The 23,033-nt window shown below is 45.8% G+C and overlaps 2 protein-coding genes and 1 non-coding gene across 5 annotated transcripts in view; 2 read left to right on the top strand and 1 right to left on the bottom strand.

Annotated features, from left to right (window-relative positions):
- Window positions 1–957: 957 nt before the first annotated feature.
- On the bottom strand, window positions 958–19,129 carry TTC24 (tetratricopeptide repeat domain 24). Of its 3 annotated transcripts, none has more exons than XM_053370089.1 (12): window positions 19,091–19,129; window positions 17,862–18,667; window positions 16,484–16,699; window positions 14,925–15,053; window positions 12,378–12,499; window positions 10,776–10,895; window positions 9,958–10,061; window positions 6,390–6,538; window positions 5,177–5,318; window positions 4,239–4,318; window positions 3,255–3,306; window positions 958–2,053 (listed from the first exon to the last, which is right to left on the bottom strand). In XM_053370089.1, the coding sequence occupies exons 2-12, from the start codon at window positions 18,631–18,633 to the stop codon at window positions 1,948–1,950; spliced, it is 1,992 nt and encodes a 663-aa protein (XP_053226064.1). In that variant the 5' UTR covers window positions 18,634–18,667; window positions 19,091–19,129; the 3' UTR covers window positions 958–1,947. The 3 variants fall into 3 exon arrangements, with proteins under 3 accessions (XP_053226064.1, XP_053226065.1, XP_053226066.1); XM_053370090.1 differs by having other exon boundaries at window positions 3,255–3,303; XM_053370091.1 differs by having other exon boundaries at window positions 9,958–10,055.
- Window positions 19,130–20,792: 1,663 nt separating this feature from the next.
- LOC128404521 (U2 spliceosomal RNA) lies at window positions 20,793–20,982 on the top strand. The gene has a single exon (XR_008328122.1). It is a non-coding gene; the product is annotated as a U2 spliceosomal RNA (small nuclear RNA).
- A 1,010-nt stretch (window positions 20,983–21,992) lies between these two features.
- The window catches only part of IQGAP3 (IQ motif containing GTPase activating protein 3), a 51,137-nt gene continuing 50,096 nt past the window's right edge, over window positions 21,993–23,033 (top strand). Inside the window, exon 1 of the mRNA XM_053370075.1 lies at window positions 21,993–22,278. Within this exon, the coding sequence (XP_053226050.1) occupies window positions 22,230–22,278 (49 nt within the window). The 5' untranslated portion in view covers window positions 21,993–22,229. The remainder of the gene's footprint in view (window positions 22,279–23,033) is intronic.

The following is a 23,033-nucleotide window of genomic DNA, read 5'->3' as shown; positions in this document are numbered from 1 at the left end:
ATAAGGAGGGTTGTAAAAAAAACCTGAAATCACAAAGTGTCTTCTGTGTTTTTCTCTCCTTCCACCCTAACATCCCTCCCTCCTCTTCTTTGCTACCTCCCCCCTCCCCCCGCCTGCACCAATCCCCCTTCTCCTTAACAGTCACCCAGCTTTATGGGGCAGGGAGAATGTCTGCAGGTGTGTCCTGTGCTGTGCGCTTCATGCTTTCTTTCCCACCCCCCAATAACAAAATATTTCTGCTTCTGTTCTTAATCTTGTTTTGCCCTCTTCACCCCAATGTGAACTCTAATTTTGGGAAAGGCAGGCTGGGGCTGTCTTGTTGGGTGTGTCAGCTTTGCCCCACAGGGCAGTGCTGTTGCTTGAGTTCCCATTGGATTGAAAGCTGCTTCTGCAGGAGAACTTCCTGCTTTGTTGTGCCTTGTGTGTTTAGTGCAGAGCTTTCCAAACTTTTCATGTTGGCGACACACTTTTTAGGGATGCATCATTTCATGCCACAGTACTACAATTCAGTTTTACTAGCAAACCAGAGGTTAAACTCATCCCTTTCCGGCCCTGAGAGAAGCGCATTCACGCGACACACCTACACACTGCAGCCGACACACTAACATGTCATAACACGCGGTTTGGAAAGCTCTGATTGCGTGCTATTGTGTGTATGTTATCACAATGATATCCCATCTTTTCTACAGGGAGCTCAAGGTGGTGTACATGGTTCTTTCCCCTCCACCTCTATTTACACAACCACCCTGTGAGGTAGGCCAGGCTGAGAGGCAGTGACTGGCCTGAAAGATCACGACCAATGAGCTTCATAGCTTAGTGGAGGATTTGAAGCCCTTAAATTGTGCTAGCCCCCCGGTTGGTTTGAACATTATTCCTTTACTTCAGTTTTTCCAACTCTTCAAAACAGAACAACCAGAGCTCTTTGCTCTTTTGCAAAGCCACACATTTAGACAGAGATGGAGGCATCTGTAAGAGATTTAATTTACTCCATAGCCCATACTTGGGTAATATTAGCAGCAACCCAATTGTTTCAGACATCTTTGATGTGTGTTTCGTAACATGCATTCCAGCCAGGTGTTTGGTAACAAATTTGGGCTTATGCAATTTTCTTATGGGCACATGAGATACATGTATATGGAAAGGAGATTACTTGTGTGAAGTGACACTAGTGTAGCAGGATGTATTATTACAAAAAAAAGAAGATTTGAAAATGATATGGTCCAGGGCATCATAATTCCACAAACGCTCGCAGAATCTCACCCAATGTGCACTTGCTTCTATGAAGGCACACAATAGCAATCACACTTTGTGCTTTGTTCCCCTTGCTGGTCTAAACTGGTAAGTCAGTTTTTTTCTGTAAGGGCAATATGCCATCCTCTCTTGTAGCAAGCACTCACACTTGTCCCTTCCAAGTCCTTCCATAATGTGTCTATCTAGAGCCATAGATGCGGCCCCTTAAAGAAATCCAATTAGTGGTTTATCCATGAAGCACAGTTGCATTACAGATTCAGTAATGCAAGTTCTGGAGGGTTTGTGATGTGTTGATATGTAATTTTGATCATCTCATTAAACACACAATACTTTATAAGAAATTTTGTGCACATATCTAGTAGTGAGCCGTGAGCCAGTTGGATCTGTGGTCTAAGAAGGCAGCTTCCAATGCGACTAAACTGGTGTTATCAGAGCACCAATGATGTTGAGGGACCCAATTAATCCTGGGGTGGCCTTCATGCTTTGTGCGTGAACTTCCCAGAAGCGCTCGGCCAGCCAGTGCTGAGAACAGGATGCCGGACTAGGTGGTCCCACTTTGGCTGGGCCCGGAAGAGCACTTGTGTTCCTCAGAGAAGCGGTGTGCCACAGTTTACGAATGGTGGTTTGGACCTGAAGAGCATCAAGACCCTTCTAAAGCTCCCACCAGACAGTCAATTCAGCAGCAAGACACACCTGTCACATCAGAGCACATATTATGGACTTGAACCTGTTTCCCCATCCTTGCTGGCGGCGAGGCTCCAAACTTTGGCTGGCAAAGGGTCTGGCAGGAGTTGGTGCAGCCCTAGAAAGAAAAGAGAAGAAGCGAGTTCCAAAACTTCTCTGTGGACCACCACAGCAGGGGTCCTCGAGGGAAGGAAAGGGCCACAGCTCAGTGGTAGAGTCTCTGCCTTGCATACAGAAGGTCCCAGGTTCAATCCTTGTCATCTCCAGGAAAACTAGGATAGGAGAGGCTCTTGCCTGAAACCCTGGACAGCCACTGCTGCCAGTCAGTGCAACTTCAATCCATGCTGCTTTTTTTAAAAATGGGTTTGGTAGAGCCAATTTTTGCCACATGACTCAAATTGATTCATAAATAAATAAATTGGTATGTATTTCACCAATCCCAAAGTTTGAGAGTCAGTAACCCAAATATTGTAAAGGTGGTTGTAAACAACCCCATTGAAATAGACAAGAGCGATTATGCAGACGTCGTTGCTGATTGTGAAGAGGCCCAGAAAATGTAGGTCCACCACTGAGGTGAGGTGGCCGCCTCTGTGGACAGGATCCACAGAGGCAGCAGATCCGACCTCCAAGGAACGCATCACCCGCTGCTGCTGCCACAGTGGCAGCAACTGCTGCAGTGCACTCCTTGGAGGCTGGATCTGCCGTCTCCTTGGCACCCCCCCACGCTATGCCACAGTGGCATCATGGCAAATAGGAGCCACTGCAGGTCTCCTCCCACCCTTACTTCCAGTGGAGATCTTTCTTCCCCCTTTGTTCCTGATGTAGAGCTTCACTCACCCCTTCTTCCATGGCTGGGGGAGGGAGGGAGGGGGGAGGCACCATTTTGTGGTTCGCCTTAGGTGCCAAAATGTGTTTGGCTGGTAAGGTGGGTCACTGGGTGGACAGTGCCTTGGGCTTCAGCCCTGTACATGAGAAGAAGCATCTCCATCCCAATCGTTCAGCCCAGACACTCAGGCCCAGCTCCGAGGGCCTTCTGGCGGTTCCCTCATTGTGAGAAGTGAGATTACAGGAAACAAGCAGAGGGACTTATTGGTAGTGGCACCCACCCTGTGGAATGCCCTCCTATCAGATGTCAAGGAAATAAACAACTATCTGACTTTTAAAAGACATCTGAAGGCAGCCCTGTACAGGGAAGTTTTTTACTGTGGTTTTATAATTTGTTGGAAGCCGCCCAGCGTTGCTGGGGCAACCCGGCCAGATGGGCAGCATATAAATAAATAAATTATTATCCTTATTATACATTCTGTGAACCGACCTACCTCTCTAAGACCCTTGCTCTCAGTTGACCAGACTCGCACTCGTGGGGGCCTGCTGGGTGTGACATAAAAACAGCAGAATAAACCAGAGTTTTGGGCAGTGTTTCTCAAATAGACTGTGGAATGGCCTTGCCATAACCAAAGTACTGTGGCAAATATTCCAGCAATTTCCAAACCATATGTTTAAAGCGCTATGATGCCAATTTCAACAGCTGTGGCTTCCTGCAAAGAATTCTGGGAGCTGTACTTTGTTAAGGGTGCTGAGAGTTATTAAGAGGCCAACATTCCCCCTCACAGAGCTACAATTCCCAGAGTTCCCTGAGAATATCAGGTATGGATGGTAACTCCACCCTTAGCAAACTACAGCTCCCAGGATTATTTGAGGGGAAGCCATGGCTGTTTAAAGTGGCATCCTAGTGCTTTAAAGGTATGGTGTGATATGGCCTATGTTAGTAAATTGCAAGCTGGTTATGCCAAACTCTACCTCCACCACCATTTTGTGACTCATGGTCTACAGTAATTCCCAGCCCTCTCTCAAGTGAGCCCTGGGGACAGAAGGTCTCAGAACCTTTGAATTGGGGGAAAGCCATGAGAGGCCATGCTGTTTGGCCTACTTAGAAATATTCATTTTGGAAAGACAAGATTTTTCTGCAACAGGCCTCCTCAGTTTCTGACCCAAGCAAGCCATCTCCCAGCCATCCGGTCTACAGAACCACCCACTATCAGTAGCTCGGTCTTATCTGGATTGAGCTTCAGGACAGATGAAAGAAAGGCTTTCCTTCAAAATTTACCCCTCTTGGTTACAGTTTGGCTCAGGTCTATTTTTTCTAGCAAAAGAGGTGCCAGATCTCACCATGAACGCCTCCCTTTGTTCTCTTATAATGACAATGGCACCCACCTGAGAGGTGCCAGAACTGAGTTCCGGCTGAAAAAAGCCCTGGTTTTGCCCCTTCTGATCAAGAGCCCTGTAGACATCCCTGTACTTACTTAGTTGTGAATTGTGGGACTTCCTGTTCTGTAAGCAGCTGTGGCAGGAGGGATCCAGGTGCAGAAAAGCATTGAGATTGCTAGAAAAGAATAAAGGATGTCACTGAGATCTGATTTCCAGATTCACAACTTAAAGTCTAAACTATGTCTTTTTTCTGTTTCCTCCTCTGTTTTTTTTAATTTTGCAAACGCACAACATTTGGAAGGGAGACTGTGGGTGGAAATGCTCATGGAAAAACAGGCCTTCTCCTTCCCCAAATCATTCTTGCCTTGGGTTGACTCCACTTACTCAGAGCAGACTCAATGAAAATTGATGGGTCCAACTAACTTGTCCATTGAGCTCAATGGGTCTACTCTGAGTATGACTTAACACTCAGCCATGGTTTGGTGCAGATCAGATGAAGAGTAAGGGAATTTGTTGCTATTTACCGTATTTTTTGCACCATAACACTCACTTTTTTCCTCCTAGAAAGTAAGGGGAAATGTCTGTGCGTGTTATGGAGTGAATGCCTGCGGGTGGCGGGGGGGATCTGCTGCAGTCGTGAGCAGAGGATCCATGGTTCCCCTTCCTTCCCTCCTCTGTGGTTACAAAGCATGGATCCACATGGATCCTCAGGATTTTTGCATTGGGCTACTCCAAACTCACTGTCAGATCACATGTCTGTGGCCACAGCATGAACCACAAAAATCATATATCCACTATTTCATTTAGAATATTTTTTTCTTGTTTTCCTCCTCTAAAAACTACGTGCGTGTTATGGTCTGGTGCGTGTTATAGAGCGAAAAATACGGTATTTATTGCAAAAAAGGTAAATAAATGTTCTAAACTATTAAAGGAAAAGATGTTTTGAACACCTTCCTTTTTCGAAATTAAGGGCACGTGCAGATATACCCAGTGCCAGCACCTTTTGGGGAGCAGCTATTGCTTCTGAGCTGACCTGTTAGCCTGTGTCTGATTGCGACAGGCAGAAGTCCCCATGGGCTGCTTGGTGTCTTCAGTGCTACTGCTGACAAACATGGCACGTCCGTTCGGAATTCCAGGAGTGGAGATCCTGTCTCCATGTGTTGCAGCAACCAACACTACAGGAAGATAAAGCGTTGAGAGGCAAAGTGGTTGAGAGGAAAAGCTGCGGATGCATCACCAATGTTATGGTGCCCATGAAAGGTCTCAGTAAATACCCCCTCAAAACACAATGCATGAAGGACTGTTTTCTCTTCCTGCTCAGTTCCTGTTTGCATTGACTCAGACTATCCCATGTTGAACAAGCTCCCTTTAAACATACCCTCATTTCATTGGAAGCCAGGACCTCCCTTTGATCTGAATGGAGGGTATGTGCAAAGAGCTGCTCTCTGTGAGCCCATGTAGCACAGCTAATGTGGGTGCCTTTTCCCATTGATGGGGAGGCTGATGGGGGGGACATACCCACACTATTTTGTGATGCTGTCTCTCTTTCTGCTCTTTTAGATGTGACAGTAATTTTGCGTTTTGCCACACCACCACTGCAGACATTTTGTGACAGCACTTGCTCAAAATTCCACTGTCCTCAAAAGGTTGACGACCTGCAATCTACCTATTTCACCTTAACTGCAAGTTCACCATTTCACCACCAAATTTGGCTCTTGTCTTCACACATCACACTAAGTCAAGGTTTGCGCTAACCACAGTTTGAGCTTCCATCTTCACCACAGGCCAACCATGGTTAAGAGCTCCTCAGCATAACCATCTCGAGCTGCAGTTACCTCTATAAGTTTGTCAGTCCCAGACAGATCTACACTATACATTTAAAGCACATCCAATGCACATTTAAAGCACGTGATGTCCCCCAAAGAACCTTGGGAACTGTAGTTTGCCCTTCACAGAGCTACGGTTCCCAGCACCCTCAACAAAGTACATTTCCCATGATTATTTGAGGGAGGTTGTGTGCTTTAAATGTGCATCTGATGTGCTTTAGATTGTGTGGTGTGGATCTGCATCACACCAAACCACGGTTGGCACAAACCTTGGTTGGCAAGACTCACATAGCAAGTCATGGTTTCTTATTCATAACCATGGTTTGGCCTGATGTCTGACTTGAGCCTCCATCTCTGTACTAGGGGAAAAATGGCACCATGCAGAGAAGACTGCAGGACCAGAAGTAGAGAGGGGGTTACCTGATGCTCCATAGGCAGCCTGCTGTGGTTTCAGATGGCTGCTATGAGGGACTACCATTTCCCCCCACTGAGAAGATCTCTGGTTCCATGGGGCCAGTGCAGACTGCTCTTCTATGGGCTGCGCCTGGTGCCATTGTTGTGTGACAGAGCTGCAAAGAGTCATGAAACAGAGGTGTGATATTCAGACAATACAAATGTTTATTTTGAGCCTTTGATGGTGCCTGTGTGTGGCCATGTTCTTTTAATCTGGGGGTTGTAAGCTCAGGATTTCCTAAAGATCAGCTGTGACCAAACAGTGTTCATGTGTTATTTCTAATAATAATATTTGGAATGTATTTTTAATTGACTTTGAGATAATATACATTAAATGAAAAAGATAAACACCATGCAACGAGAAAATGTTAAACGTCCTCCCTTCTCTTGCCAGAAACCAGGAAAGTATTCTTGTCCATACTCTATTGTAAGATCTTCATTCATGCTCATTTACTGCCTATTATTGATTTCCCTTCAACAGGGAGCTTGAACATCATATCACCCTAGTCTATGTCACCTAAAGGAACGTAGTTTTAACAAAGGGAAAGCTATCAGGAAGTACTGAAGCAAATGGCACGAGACTCGACCACACTCCCACTTGTCCTGTGCTTTCTAGGCATGGGACAATCACTTTTTAATTAATTTATTTTAATTTATTAAATTTGTATACAGCCCTTCACCCGCAGATCTCAGGGTGGTTTACAACATAAAAATACCAGAGGAAAACACAAAATACATAATGGAAACAAGAACATAGGGAATAAAATCGAACCTTGAGGAACACCACACCAAAGGCTCCATGGGGCCAAAGAACAGTCCCCAAGCAGCATCCTCTGGAAATCTCTCTCTCTCTTTTTTTTAAAAATAATATTTATTAAAAGTTTAAAGATTACAGAAAGAAGAAAAAAAGAGAAAAGTTAAACAAAACAAAACAATACATTACAATACATAAAAAAACAAAAAAACAATACGGCAAAACAAAAGCAAAAACAAAAACAATTAAAAACACATCCAATATTTCCATATCTTTGTCTTTCATTTACTTGTTTCATCGACCTCCTCACACCTCCCTTTTTTGTATTCTAGTTCACTTAGCTATTTCAGCAAATCCTTTCCATCTTTCTCAATTTTTGTTCTATAATTTATCTTAACACATCTTAACATATTTTAACCTTATTTTCCATTAACACTATAGTACTTACTTATACTTAATTCATTATAACATTTCTACTAAAGCCATATAATTCCATTCCATCATTTTTCTAACACTCATTAATATTACATTATTTCTATATATAAACTTTAAACTTTTTCCAATGTTCTTCCACCGTCTCTTCTCCCTGGTCTCAGATTCTGCCAGTCTTTTCCGTCAATTCCATATAGTCCATCAACCTGATGATCTTCTGTCCAAGGCTCTTAACTCTTTTCCAAGTCCCTTCTGCGAGTCTTCTTCATATTTATACATACACTTTACTTTGTCTTCTTCTGATCTTGTTCTTATTTTCCTTCCTTTGAAGCTAAAGAGTAGATCTCGGGGAAATTCCCACCTAGCAATGTTTTTATTCCTTCTCGACAGGTCAGCCAGCTCTCCATAATTAAAACTAAAATTCAAAATATATTTCAGGACATATTTCAAAGTTCCTCCAAATCTGGAGGTCCCCACAACTCCAGTCTCCTCCTGGCCCAAGTACAGGTCCCAAAGGTCAATAAATCCCTGCATCAAGGGATCTATCCAACTTTCCTTCTCCAGTCCAAGCAGGGCTCCAATTCTCGAAATCTGACTTTCTCTAAATTCACTCATAAATAGCATCAACTTATAATCATCAAATTGCATCTGCAAGGCTGGGGCTCTCTCTCTCTCCACCTGTGCCACTCTAGGTTCATCAACTACGACTTTCTCCCCAGCCTTCTCCACAATTCGCCCTGTCAAAGTAGATCCCTGTATCAATTCCTGAGTAGTTTCTGTAATAATGTCCCAAGTTAGTCACTTTTTGTCCCAAATTCTCAATTTTTATAGTCATAACATCCGTCTTCTTATGGAGCTGTTCCAGTGAGTTATTTATCTTACATAATGCAACCACTAAGGCTTCTTCTGTCAACATTCTTAGCACTCCAAGGTCAATCCCAGATTCTCACAGTATTTTATCTTGCAGCTGGAGAATTCCCCCAGCTCAGCTCATGTAACAATTTCAAAGGCTTCCTCTAGGGGGAAACAATTTCTATTTGTATCAATCCTTTTAAGCACAATTCAAACAATAAAGTTAGTTTCAGTTTTCAGTTACTTTTACTCCTTTTTAAGCGCAGAAGGTGACAATGGAAACAATATATTTCTCTTATTTAACTAGCTGTCAACGAACGTTCTATTCACAGTCAATAAGCATTCCCAAAACGTGTCTTACTGGCAGCCCGTTTCCAGGTTCAGAGCGGTGGCAATTTGACTTTCTTCACTCTCTCCTGCAGGCTTACACGATCCAAAATTTCCCCCCTCTTCTCCTGCTTCCAAGGGGGGTTTAATAATTTTAACCGATGGAGGTTTAATCCTTTACGAAAGGCTTTCCAAGACTTTAGCTTGCAGCCTCTTTGCTTCAGTCTATTTACAAAAGGGGGAGGCAGACTTCCTGTTTGAAACCTCCCCGTTTCGGTGCCAAATTTAGACGTTTAAAAATCCAATTTTCCGTTCTACTCACGGGTAGTTGTTTTAAAATCAAATTGTCCACAGGAAAAAGTCAGCGCTCTCCGGCAACAGCAATGCGGCTTCACTCCGTGAAAAAAGCAGTCGATTCAAAGCACCACGCCACTCACCCCACTTCGCTCCGGATCCCCGAAACCGGGTTTCCCCGCGAGTAGGGGAGGCGCAAAAGGTGCCAGCCGAATCCCACGTTCACAGGCTTCTCCCGCCTGTGATTTTTATGGGTCCCTGCCTTCGCCGTGGTGGTCAGACCCTAATTTCCACGAAGCGAATTCCTCCCGATCAGAGGAATTCCGCCATTGTCCGGAGGCGCCAACCCGGAAGTCCCTCTGGAAATCTCTCTCCAAGGAGTACTGGAACCACTGCAAAGCAGTGCCACTCCCCCCTCAACTCAGACAGACTTTGCCCCATCACTTCCCCTCGGACAACCTGCTCTTTGGCGCTAAATTGGAACCAATGGCAGTCTGCGGAAAACTCAATTCAGTGCTAAACCATGGCGTTCCCAGGGCAGTACTGGTGGGGCAAATGGATGTGTGAATAAACCCATGGCGTTCTCCATTCTGGACATGTTAATATGTGTAAAAAATGGCCACCTAGTGGCATAGAAAGTGTCTGTTTCTTTCCCCTCTTCAGTACTGCTACCTCATGGGCTGTTCTCCATACATTTATAAATCATAAATCTGGTCCTATTATCTTGTAAATTTTGCCAAGTTATTCAGTCCACTTATTATTTCAGTGATTTATATTCTCTCTCATCTCTGGAAATCAGTCTAGGGAGAGAGAGAAACAGTAAGGAGACGAGAACTTGGACAGAGGCACCATAACATGCACATTTCCCTTACTTACGATTCGCTGGCGTGGCACAGCATGGGAGGGAGGCTCTCATTCTTACGATGCGGCAACATAGCAAATCGAACCTGGCTTGAGGTCTGTGATGTAGGAAGCTGTTTCTGAGCAGAGAGAGAAACGGTCATAGCTAGAGTCCTAATGGATAGTCTAGCCCAGGCTTCCCTAACTTCATACCCTCCAGATGTTTTAGACATCATCCCATGCTGGTTAACCCAGATGGTAGTCAGAGTCCAACATCTTTGGAGGGCACCAGGTTGGGAGGAAGCTGATTTAGCCCAACCCCCTGGCTTAAAAAAAATACTTCTACAAGTTTCAATTATTTTTCTCACTAGGAGGAAGTGAAACAGCTGAAGTATAGTTTTGCGCTGTTATTTTCTTCTTACCTGGCTGTTCTCCCTCTGTGTAACATGTTAGAAGATTCTAGCACAGCTGTTAAAACAGATGTAGACTGCTATAAACATGTGGGAGACTTTGGCCTGTATCTGGGTCCCATGTGATTCCCCCCCCAAAAAAAAAAATTTAACTTGCCTCAGAGAACCGACATGGTTTGCTCATCATGCTTGATGTTTATATTATGTTTCTGGACATGCTGTAAGCCGCCCAGAGTGGCTGGGGAAACCCAGCCAGAGGGATGGGGTATAAAACAACAACAACAACAACAACAACAACAACAACAACAACCTTTCCTCACCAGTAATTAATAATGTTTGTGAATATTCCATGACTTTGCAAATGCTTGTCCAATGGTGGGTAGGGCAGGGGCTCACATGTTTAATGCCAACAAAATGGCACAAGGTGGCAGGCAGGGAACTCACCATGGAAGCAGACGGAAGAATCCCCCCACCATGGAAGAAATTGCTGTTCATAGACAGTTTGTTCTGGAGGGCATCTGTAAGTTTGTTCACAATTCGCTCCTGGGCTGTTCCTGAGACATCCTGGCATTAAAGAAAAGATATATGTAATAGGTTCAGTGAAGTTAGTGCGGATTCACAATTTTCTTTAGTTAATCAACTAACTAGCCAGTGTGTTAGAGCTATGGAGCCTTGGTGTAGGTTCAACAGTGGTTCTTTTCAGGTTTCTAAGATGAAAAGGCACGGTTTTCTCTAAAAGGGGTGAAAGCTTACAAGTTTATAACTGCTTGTTATTAGAAGCAAATACCACCTCAAGGATCTGGGTCTCACGTCTACTGATCTTTGAAACGAGGGCAATAACAGGCAACAACCATTGTTCACCTCAGACAAATTTGCAACAGACATAGGACACTTCCAGATGATCTGTGTATCATTTCTCCTGATTTTCTTTGTGTAGAGGTTACGAGAAATTGCATCAACGCAAGTGCTGTCACCCACTTTCCAGCCAATTTCCCCAACACTTTCCTCATCACTAAAAGTCTGATCTTCTGGGGAAGTTATTTTGTTGTGCATGACATTCCGTGTCCCACATGGTCTTGGTGGAGGCACCGTCACTGAGGACTGCTTGGCTGGCACTGACCTGTGACTGAGCCCTTTCCATGGTGGTTCCTCATTTGTGGAATGCCTTCCCTAGTGAGGTGCATCTTGTCTTCCTCACTGTTAAATTTCAGGAGAAATTTAGAAATATTCCTGTTCACCTAGGCATTTGACAGCTGAAAGACACCGTTCCTGGCCCCCTGAGGCCATGGAGTGAGAAAATGTTTTTAACTGTTTTTAGAATGTTTTAAAACTGTTCTTAGATTTTATTTTGTGATGCTGCAGGTGGTGCTGTGGTCTAAACAACTGAGCCTCTTGGGCTTGCCAATCAGAAGGTCGGCGGTTCAAATCCCCACGATGGGGTGAACTCCCGTTGCTCGGTCCCAGCTCCTGCCAACCAAGCAGTTCGGAAGCACCCCAAAAAGTGCAAGTAGATAAATAGGTACTGCTCCAGCGGGAAGGGAAACGGCATTTCCATGTGCTGCTCTAGTTTTGATGTTCCGTTGCGCCATAAGCGTCTTAGTCATGCTGGCCACATGACCTGAAAAAACTGTCTGCAGAGCGGACAAACGTCAGCTCCCTTGGCCTGTAAAGCGAGATGAGTGCTGCAACCCCAGAGTCCTTTGTGACTGGACTTAACTGTCAGGGGTCCTTTACCTTTTTTATTTTTAATTATTGCTCTGTCCACCGCCCTGCACTCCTTCAGGAGCAAGCAGGGGATATAAATCAATTATGTAATTAAATTTGAAAAATAGCCAACCATAACTGCGCAACCTGAATTTGCCAGTATGTGACTGAATCCCACCCAAAAAAGAGCGACAGTCTGGAAATGCCATCAGTTAGTCCAAATTCCTAAATTCTGAATCCACATTGATCAAGTCCACAGCATGTCAGCAACAGGTTCATTTTGTATAATCAAAATACAGGCTGAAATTTAAATGCAGAACCAGCTATTGCAACAAGCCTTACCTGGCATTTAGAGAGCAAGGTAAGTGCCTCTTTGTAATACAAAATGGCTTTGCCAGGGTCTCTCAGGTGAGCGTGCGATGCCCCAAGCCCTTCGTAAGCTTGCCATTGGCCTGGAAGGTCACCTGTGCAGAAAAGGAGGAGAAGGGGTTGGAGAGAAGCAGAGCAGGGTTCAGTCTGAAGAACAGACAAATGAGCCCCCTATTATTTATTTTGTTTTACTTATAAAAAATATTTTGATACTGCTCTTTCTAAAAAATATCAAAGCAGAAATAGACTACTGTGGAAGAATGAACTCTTAATTGTCTGCACAGATCCAGTGGCATAGAAAAGTTTTCAGCAGATGTTTAAAAGTAACCAAACATTCCAGCTTTGTCTCCAATAACTTCAACAACCATTCCTCCATCTTTAACAATAATAAGTCTTTCCATCTTTGTCCACAAGAGACTCTCTTCTGTGATCCTATAGTTCTTTACATATTATGTATTCATCTGTTTGCACCCAGTTCCATATCTTCTGTTCTCATTTCCTGTTGTTTTGCCATGGTTGATCCCTGGCTGAATGTCTATCAGAAGAGTATTCCACAGGGCTGGACCGATGACACAAAAGGCTCAGGTTCCTGTTGCCATCAAATGAGACTTGCCAACTCAGGGAATTACAAACGGCACTCCTGCAGATTACTTCAATGAATGAGCTGGGATAGAAGGGCTAAAGCGGTCCCTGAGGTACCCTGGACCTAAGAGGTTTAGGGCTTTGTAAATGAATGCAAGGACTATGAACCTGGCTCAGTAAAAAATGGACAGCTAGTCACAGCAGTTACATCTCTAAGTTCTGGAGGCCAGCTGCTAATGGGTTGGCTGGGACAATGGCCACACAGCCACTTGCTCTGTTGTCTGTAGGGTTGGGGGAGAAATGAGAGTCAGTTCACATTTAAAGCAAATTATCATTTTCCAAAACAGCATGCAAACCGAAACACAGCTAGCCTTTGAAATTCTTCCTTATCTGAATTTTGTGATGCAGCTCTCCTGCTAAACAATTGGTTCCAAAAGAATCCACGTTTTAAGGGAAAGCATAAAAATTGGGATATTTGTGAAAATAAGGTACCCCTGCCCGTATGGGCCAGTCTTGACAGACTCTAGGGTTGTGCGCTCATCTCATTCTAGAGGCCGGGGGCCAGCGCTGTCCGCAGACACTTCCGGGTCACGTGGCCAGCGTGATGAAGCTGCTCTGGCGAGCCAGCGCAGCACACGGAAACGCCGTTTACCTTCCCGCTAGTAAGCGGTCCCTATTTATCTACTTGCACCCGGGGGTGCTTTCGAACTGCTAGGTTGGCAGGCGCTGGGACTGAGCAATGGGAGCGCACCCCGCCGCGGGGATTCGAACCACCGATCATGCAATCGGCAAGTCCTAGGCGCTGAGGTTTTACCCACAGCGCCACCCGAGTCCCTATTTGTGAAAATACCATGCACAAATGCAAGATTGCTCACAAAAATGTGCACATGTCAAAACTGCACACAGCTGTTTATTAAGAGAAATTTGCACCAAAATGCTGATGAATTTTCATGAGGATTTTTATATATATTTTAAAAACCCATTGCAAATTGCTGAACAATGTGAAGGACTGAATTTAAGACTTGACAAATGAGAAACAGAGAAATGAAATTGGTGGATCCTTCTACCCCTTGTAGCCTGATTTTCAAACTTGAATGAGAGTAAGAGAACACATGGTTATCAAATGCCACAGTGGGAGGGCAAAAGTGTGATATATATTGTTACTCCTCTTACGTATTGTGTTCCTAACCAGAGTTCTGCTGCCAGTCACGACATGTATCTTAAGTTTAGGAAACTTTCAGAAGCCAGATTCCCTGTCAACAGCTCCCCCAGCCACTTCCAGGAAGAATGCAGCCTAGGGGCTTTGGCCCTTTAGGTTGGCCTTTGGTAAGGTAAACAGAAACACAAAAGTGAAAGGAAGTGCCCCATGGATAGAGGCACTTGTTATAGGCTGCCAGTTCTTTGCTGGGCCCAATTCAGGGTGCTCGCATTACTAATCAAAGCCCTAAATGACTTAGGCACCAAATATCCGAAGGACCGCCTCCTTCCCAACAGACCCTCCCAGGTATTAAGAGCAACAGAGAGGGTCCTCTTAGTAGTTCCATCACCCTGATAGGTTTAGGGGGTGGCCGCTGGAAGAGGCCTTCTCTGCCGCGGCCTCTAAATTGTGGAACTCTCCACGTCTCACCTCTTCACTATCTGGCCTCTTTAGGCTGGCCTTTGACACCTGAGATGTGTGTCTTCAGGATGCTCCCTATTTTTCTGAATATATTATGTTTTAATTGTTTTTCATTCTGAATTGTAAATTGTTGTAACCTGCCCTGGAATTTGCTGCTGAAGGGTGGTGATAAATCTAATCATAATACATGAGTCTGGACCTGCCTTCACTGCTTTTTACAAAACAGTTACAACCCCCTTTGGCCTTGGTGATGCAGTTTGGGAAAACACTTTCCCTGGATCTCTCTCCCATCTTTCCCATCTCCACACCTCATTTCTCACCTGAGTCCTTGAAGGCTTGGAGCGCATGAAGGTAATGTTCCCCAGCAGCTTCGTGGTCATTCAATTGGCTCAGCGCATAGGCCAAGTTGCCAAAACACTGTCCCTGAGCTCTCCTGTTTCCCAGGGCACCTGCACAAAAATATCCACAAATTGTGGGTTCCATGAAGCGTTCCACCTATTGCTGAACAATTTTTTTGTTTTCACAGGCCCCACTCTTGTGCCTCACACAGAGAGATTGGGGAGGGGGAGCAAAGTGTTCCCTTTCACTTGACATCTGGGCCAGGAAAAAGCTTCACCTGGTGGGTTTTTGCCTGTCACTGTTGTAAAATACACAGGAGGTGATAATGTTCAATCCAAGATGTGTAATTAAAAAGGGTAAAGGGACCCCTGACCATTAGGTCCAGTCGTGACCGACTCTGGGGTTGCGGCACTCATCTCGCTTTATTGGCCGAGGGAGCTGGCGTACAGCTGGTCATGTGGCCAGCATGACTAAGCTGCTTCTGGCGAACCAGAGCAGCGCACGGAAACGCCATTTACCTTCCCGCTGGAGCAGTACCTATTTATCTATTGCATTTTGACGTGCTTTCGAATTGCTAGGTTGGCAGGAGCTGGGACCAAGCAACAGGAGCTCGAGCACCCCGTCGCAGGGATTTGAACCGCCGACTTTCTGATCGACAAGTCCTAGGCTCTGTGGTTTAACCCACAGCACCACCCGCGTCCCAATGTGTAGTTAGGCAGCTAGTAAAAGGATTGTTGAACAGGGACTGAATTCTGAGGCACAGCCATTTTTGTTTTCAAAAGAACTGCCCAGTTTTCTGACATCACCATCATATTAAGTTCCACCAGTGTACATGGGGCCTTAAAGAGCTTTGTTGGCAAAAATCAACGAGTCCCTGCTTCAAAGGAGCTTACGATCTAAAACAGACAACTGGGAAAACAACAGCAGTAGTGAGGAGGAGATCAACTTGAAAAAGAATAATGCTGCAAATATGAGGGGACAGCGCTCACCAACCTGGTACTCTCCATATGTTTTGGACTACAACTCCCATAAGCTGCAGTCAGCAAGGTCATGCTGACTGGGCTAATGGGAGTTGTAGTCCAAAATGGCCATGCTGGCTAGGGCTGATAGGAGTTGTAGACAGAAACATCTGGTGGGCACCAGGTTGGCAAAGGCTGGTGAACAGATATATTTTTCTTCTTTTTACTTATGCTATCTTTTATTCACTCCCTACTTGCCCAAGAGGTTAAAGTTGGCTCATGTCCTTCTAGAATTCAGAGGCTCCTTGTTTTTGTAGTGCTGTTTTGTTGCTTTCAGTAAACAGATCTCCTCACTGAGGATAGCATTCCATGCATTTGATGCCCAACGTTCATGGTGCAATAAATCTTTATCGATTACAAGGCTCTTTAAAAATTATTAAGTGTTACTTTATCTCAGATTTCACCACTGTACCCCTTTTTGTCTCTTGTTTTCTACATCACTTGTGTGCTTCTTGTCAGACCCCATCTGGGCATTTGGACAAGTGACCTGGGCCAGTTTGGTGTCCTCTACAGCAACTTACTGTGTAGTGATGCGGCCCTCCGGTGAAACCCCAGAGCCTTCCGGAAGTTCCCAAGGGTGTTATGTGCAGCCCCAAGGTTCTGAAGGACGACTGCTTCTTCACACCGGCCATCAGCATCGGTTTGGCAGAGTGGAAGAGCTCTCTCAAAGCTTTCCGCTGCTAAGGAGAAGATCTTGAGCTGGGAGAAGCAGATCCCAATGTCATTATAGAGTTTTCCTGGGGTGGGGAGAGCGGCAGAGAGGGAGGGAGAGAGAGGGGAGACAGTATACATTGATAAATATATGAATCAATTCAATATTAAAATAGTTTTATAGGTTTGGGGGGTTCCGTCTGAATGATGCCAATGGGTCCCTTTCAGAAAGTAATCCTGTATCTGTGAGGGCTGAATGTGTAAGAGGGAACCTGGTGAACAGGTCCAACTAATTCCTTTGTTAAGGTCATGGCCCTCGCTCGTCAGTTAAGTGTCATGATTTACATGTCCAAAGACATGTTGTCATAGAGACAAATGGGTGGGCCTCTTCCCACCTCACCTGATTCCTAGGTAATACATTAAGGTTGCCAGGTCAGGAGCATCTCAGCCCCTGATATTTCAGGGCCCAAACCTGAGACCTAGAGGAGGTTCCTGGTGAGGTCACAGAGGCTGACCTTGGAGATGCAGGTTAATTGGTAGAAAGGGAGTGGAGGAAGGCAGACCACCCAGAAGGTCTGTACTATAATTTGCTGCCAGCTCCTGCCGTTCTGGAGCTTGCAATCTGCATGCATAGTGATTACACACACACAAGAGTATATGGCACTCTTGACCACTTGCAGATTCAAAACCTTGACTCACCACCTGGAAGAGGCCAGGCAAACACAACCCTATTATTATTATTATTAAATTTGTATACCAGCCTTTAGCAGCAGGTCCCAGTGCAGTTACAATACAAGCGCAAATCACAATATAAAAACATAAAATACAGTGGTACCTCGGGTTAAGTACTTAATTCATTCCGGAGGTCCGTTCTTAAACTGAAACTGTTCTTAACCTGAAGCACCACTTTAGCTAATGGGGCCTCCTGCTGCCGCCGTGCCGCCGGAGCCCGATTTCTGTACTTATCCTGAAGCAAAGTTCTTAACCTGAAGCACTATTTCTGGGTTAGCGGAGTGTGTAACCTGAAGCGTATGTAACCTGAAGCGTATGTAACCCGAGGTACCACTGTACATAATAAAAACAACAACAACAACCATCCAATAATCCCCCGCTCCCCAACAAATTTTAAAAGGGCATTAGATGTCAATCAGCCATAAGCCTGGTTAAAAGGGGAACGTTTTTACCTATGGTACACAGGCATCATGTGGCTGGCCCAAACTCTTCCTTTCAGGGTCCCTTAAGACATACCCAGCAGAGCTTTGTTCGAGAGACGCTCACACAGCAAACGGCACTCGTTCAACACCTTGACGATCTCGCTGGCACCATACTCTCCGCTCTGAAGCATATAGTTGCCAGCTTTGCTGAGGGCCACTGCGGCGGCTTCTAGGCTCTCGACTTCCACGTAGGCCCGGCCAGCTTCCTGGAAGCACTGGGCGGCCCGCGAAGGGTCTTCCATGCCCAGGTAGCAGTAGCCCATCTTCATGTAGGTGCTGGCCTCGCTGCCGGCCTGGACCGAGTGGTAGTGATCCTGGGCCTTGCGGAAAGACTCCAAGGCCTTGGGGAAATCCCGCAGGCCTTCGTGGGCTGCCCCAACGTTGAAGAAAAGGTCCCCGAGATGCTCCCCGGCTTCCCCTTCCTCAGAGTGGGATTTGAGGAGGAACTCCAGGCCCTTCTCCGGCTTCCCGGCCTCCACGTAGGCTGCACCCAGGTTGAAAGCGCACACCTTCCGGGCCTGGGCACTTGAGGTTTCCAAGGAGAGGGCAAAGGCCTTCTTGAAGCATGATAAGGCCTCTCCAACGGCACCAAGCTGCAGGGCCTGGTGGCCAGCTTTGGTGAGGTCTTCAATCTTGGCTTCTTTCCTCAAGGGCACCTCGCCTTCCTTCTCAGGTTCCCCGGGTGCCTCTGCCTCTGCCTTTCCTTTCCATTTCTTCTTTTTCTTGTTGGGCACCTTAGAGCCCTGCCGTCCGCCTTCTTCTGGGCTGAGCTGTGCCTCCAGTACAGAGGATTCCTCCAGAGCCATCAGTGGTTGCTGCTGAGCTGGTGGGAGTCCATTTCTAGGGGAAATAGGAGCAAGGAAGAGCGTCACGTGGAGAACATCCAGTAAAGCGGAAACCTTGTCATCGTTTCATGTCGTTAACAGCACTTGCAATACACCACCACACCAAAATCAGCTCAGGAGGTTTAAAAAAAGAGAGAGAGGGTGCAAAGCGTCTTCCGGAGACCTGGATGGATGCAAAAACAAAGTGTAGGGAAAACATGATGTGAGAAAGCAATGGGGAAGAAGGGAGAGGAGAGATAACAACAGGAAATTGGGTGAGTGTTGGCTTCAGCTGTTGAATTTATTCCTGTTTTGCAGCCGTGAAAGAAAGAAACAGGAGCCCCTGTGCAAGAAGAAGAAGAAGAAGAAGAAGAAGAAAAGTTGGTAACTAATTTATTTAAACACATGCCTACAATAATAATAAAGGTCTATGACTCACCGAGATGAAAGTCAGTAATATTTTTCTAGTGAACGCTGATTTGTGGAGCTACAGATCACTTTTGCAAATGCTGTCAAATGTCAGCATCACGCAGGAAAGTTCATTTGGTGAAATTTTCAAGGGTTTCTTATTTAAAAGACATTTTTATGCGCAGGCTTTCTTCGTAGAGTACAACAAACATTTTTCAAGATCATGTACATATATATCTTTCAGATGTGCAATTTGATGGAGGCCTTTTGTAGGAAAATGTAAGAAATTGTCACCATGCCAATCTCCCAGTCCCTGCAGAGCAAACTCTGGCCTCCCTCCCTCCTTCCCATGATGGCTTGCAAGGATTCAAGTTTCTTTTCAGTATGCCTGAGACATGCTGACTCTCTCCATGACAACCAGCTCTAACAACTGAGGACCCACATCTCTCTCTCTCTCCCCAAGGTTACCTGTAATGATATTTGCATGCAGCCAGTCTCCTGTTGCTTTTTAAAGACACAGGTACATTCTTATGAGGTGCACAGACTTGTGCCTGGCAGAAGCATGCAAGTGTAAACAGAGAATTGGCCAGACCCTGGGGCGGGGATCTACCTATTCATTTTGGCGTGTTTATTTGGATTAAGCCTTGGTTCTAAAACCAGTGTCTTAGACCTTAAGAAGACATCTGAAGGCAGCCCTGTATAGGGAAGCTTTTTAATGTGTAATCTTTTATTATGTTTTTATATATGTTGGAATTCACCCAGAGTGGCTGGGGCAACCTGGTCAGATGGGTGGGGTACAAATACATTATTATTATTATTATTATTATTATTATTATTATTATTATACCTCTTAGGTCACATCTCCTGCTGTATGATTTGGCTTCTTTTGTCTGAGGACCCAGATGCAGGGAATGCTACTTTAGCTCTTACATTTTGGGATCTTGGGGACATCCAGGGTGCAGCCTGAGCTATCCTGCCTCAGGCTGGGTAGGCAGAGAGCCAATGGTGGCAGCCTATTACTAGCTTTTGTTGACAGCATCCGCTCCCCTTTCTGTGTGTGTGTGTGTGTGTGTGTGTGTGTGTGGTGCTCTGCCTTGGTACCCCTAGGCGTGGGACTGAGGTCAGGTGTTTGTATTTTGGAGTCCCAGGAGGAGGAACTAGATAGCAATGTGCCCACATTTGCTCCCATCTGGTCTTAGGAGGTAAACTTTTTGCAAAGCACCTCCTAACAAAATCTACCAGCAGTCACGGGTGTGGCCAGGGGGAGCAGTTGCCCCCTCTAAATCAAGTAAATAAATAAAAATACTCAACTAACTGACCAATTGAGTGGCAGATAGCTCTGCCCTCCCGCTAACAAAAGTCCTCCCCCCACCCCCGCAATACCAGCACCATACCGGCGATGCTCAAAAGATTTGACACAGCATTCTAGGAAAGGGTTTTTGTGTGATCCATGTAAAGTTTATGCAAATGTGATTTGTGCAAACCACAGACCTATCTGCGAAGTCCCTTCCAACGCTACAATTCTGATTCTGTGAAATGAACGAACCGCAGAGGGTCCCTAAATTTATGATTAAAATGACCCAGCAGAAGGTTGTTCACGTGGAGGGGACGGAAGAGCTGCGTTTGTGCAGGGATAGCAAAGCGTGCAGTCCCGGCAGCGTGCCCTCAGAACTTGCAGCCGTGCCCTCAGAAACCTAGGCTAGAATGCACTGGGCATTTGTTCTAAGGAGGGTGTCGCTTCTCAATCTCGTGGCTGAGATAAAAGTGAAGTATCTGTGGTTTTTTTTACAGTTTCACATTTTGTTCACACCTGGAGAATATTACCAGTTATTAAAGAGATTTTTGAAACTAGGAGATGGATTTGTGGGTTGCTCCACGCACTGAACCGGGAATTGCAGCGTTTCCAGGTACAGTGCCATTTCTTAATTTTGGTTTAAAAACAGGTGAGTGAGTTTCTTGTTTTCACAAGTGTTATGCAGAGTTGTTCTTATTTTAAAAAAAGTTGTGGGTGAAAGTAGGGATTAGATTGGCAATTGACACCTTTTCCTTTTCCCCCCTCGTGTTGGAATTTTAGCAAGCAGTCCCTCCTTTGCTTTCTTCTTTACAGATGCATATAAAGATGTTGTTGTTGTTTAGTCATTTAGTCGTGTCCGACTCTTCGTGACCCCATGGACCAGAGCACGCCAGGCACTTCTGTCTTCCACTGCCTCCCGCAGTTTGGTCAAACTCATGCTGGTAGCTTCGAGAACACTATCCAACCATCTCATCCTCTGTCATCCCCTTCTCCTTGTGCCCTCAGTCTTTCCCAACATCAGGGTCTTTTCCAGGGAGTCTTCTCTTCTCATGAGGTGGCCAAAGTATTGGAGCCTCAGCTTCACGATCTGCCCTTCCAGTGAGCACTCAGGGCTGATTTCCTTAAGAATGGAGAGGTTTGATCTTCTTGCAGTCCATGGGACTCTCAAGAGTCTCCTCCAGCACCATAATTCAAAAGCATGCATATAAAGATAGCGAGGACTAAAAATGGGGACTTCAGACCACGAAAGCGTATGCGACAATAAATTTACTAGCGCGATCTTCTTTGCCGTTTTTACTTCTTCTCAAGCAGGCCTGACTAGTTGGAGAACCTCTCTCTTTAATCAGCCCATTTGAAAAGGAAAATGACACCAAGCACGATTATGCGCGCAAATGAACTGAAAATACTGGAACAAATACTCGTGACTGTAGCAAAAGGACGCCCATAAATCCGTTTGTCTAACAAGCAACAAGAGTCTTGCTGCGCCTTTAGGTGGCCCTCCGGAGACAGTTTGAGGACTGCAGCTCCCATCAGCCCCAGTCAGCATACCCAATGGGTAGGGATGATGGGAGTTGCAGTCCAGCAGCTGTTGCAGCCCCGCAGCGGGTTTCCCCGTCCCTGGTTTCTGGAAACTGGGGAGCTCTAACACGCTTTGCTCCTCCTTGCTTCCCGAGCTCTCCCTGCAAACCCCGCCCGGGAAGGCGTACAAAGCATCCCGCAATGCAACTGCCTTGGCTGGACTCACCGAGGAAACTACAGATCCCAGGATCCTCCGCGGCGGCCTCAGCTGGAAAGAGAACGAAGGGAGGCGGCGGGAGATTCAAACTTCCAGCGCGGAGCTTGCTTGGCTCCCCCAGAGGAAGCGGAGCCGCCGGAGATGGAGCAGACCCACCAGCGCGCGGGGTGCGGGCAGGCCCGACCCACCTGTGAGTTGACCGTCGAGGTTGGGCTGGGCTGGGCTAGTGGGGGACGGGCTCACAAGCCCAGAGAGTCGAAGGTGGGGGACCCGGGGAGGGGAATGTAGCACAGATATCTATTTGTCTGACTGCATTTCAAATTATGTCGCTTTTTTCTTTTGCATCCCTGGTGAGTGATTTAGGTGCAATCCTATACACTCTTTGATGTCATTATGAAATAATAACTATGATTCTATGAACTGAAGACAAGCAAACGAGATCCACAGTTCGACCACACCTTTGTGGGTGGGATCGACCGAAACGTGGCGAGCTTTCAATCTGCTCAGAGCTATTTATCGGACGAAATATTACATAAAAGGGGGAGGGCAAGGAGCAAGGAGCAAGGGGGGGCTTATTTAACCTGAAATCTCTATCTTGGACCTGAGTCCCTAAGTGTGACCTCATGGCTACAACACTCAGCCTAATTAAAAAAGGTCTCCTCCAAAGTCTCCCTGTGACAGGGAGGAGGTGCAGTTGAAGTTAGTAAGGCTTTTCTTCTGAGTACCGGTAAATGTGCCTGGGGGAGCCACAGGGATATGCCCCTGTTCCAGGTGCAGCATATTCACTTACCATGTAATTCTATCCAGGCATATCTCCTTGGAAGTAAGCTCCGTTTTGTTCAATGGAACTTACTGCCAGCTTAGTGTGTGCAGCCATCTGCATCTCAAAATACTTTGCATTCCACCATTTGCAGATTTTTCTTCGTTTCTCTTGGTATGTATCGT

This window comes from Podarcis raffonei, chromosome 16, assembly GCF_027172205.1.
Source record: "Podarcis raffonei isolate rPodRaf1 chromosome 16, rPodRaf1.pri, whole genome shotgun sequence".
NCBI lineage: Eukaryota > Metazoa > Chordata > Lepidosauria > Squamata > Lacertidae > Podarcis > Podarcis raffonei.
Note: the sequence above shows the minus strand (reverse complement) of the source record. Positions and strands in the feature narration are given on the sequence as shown.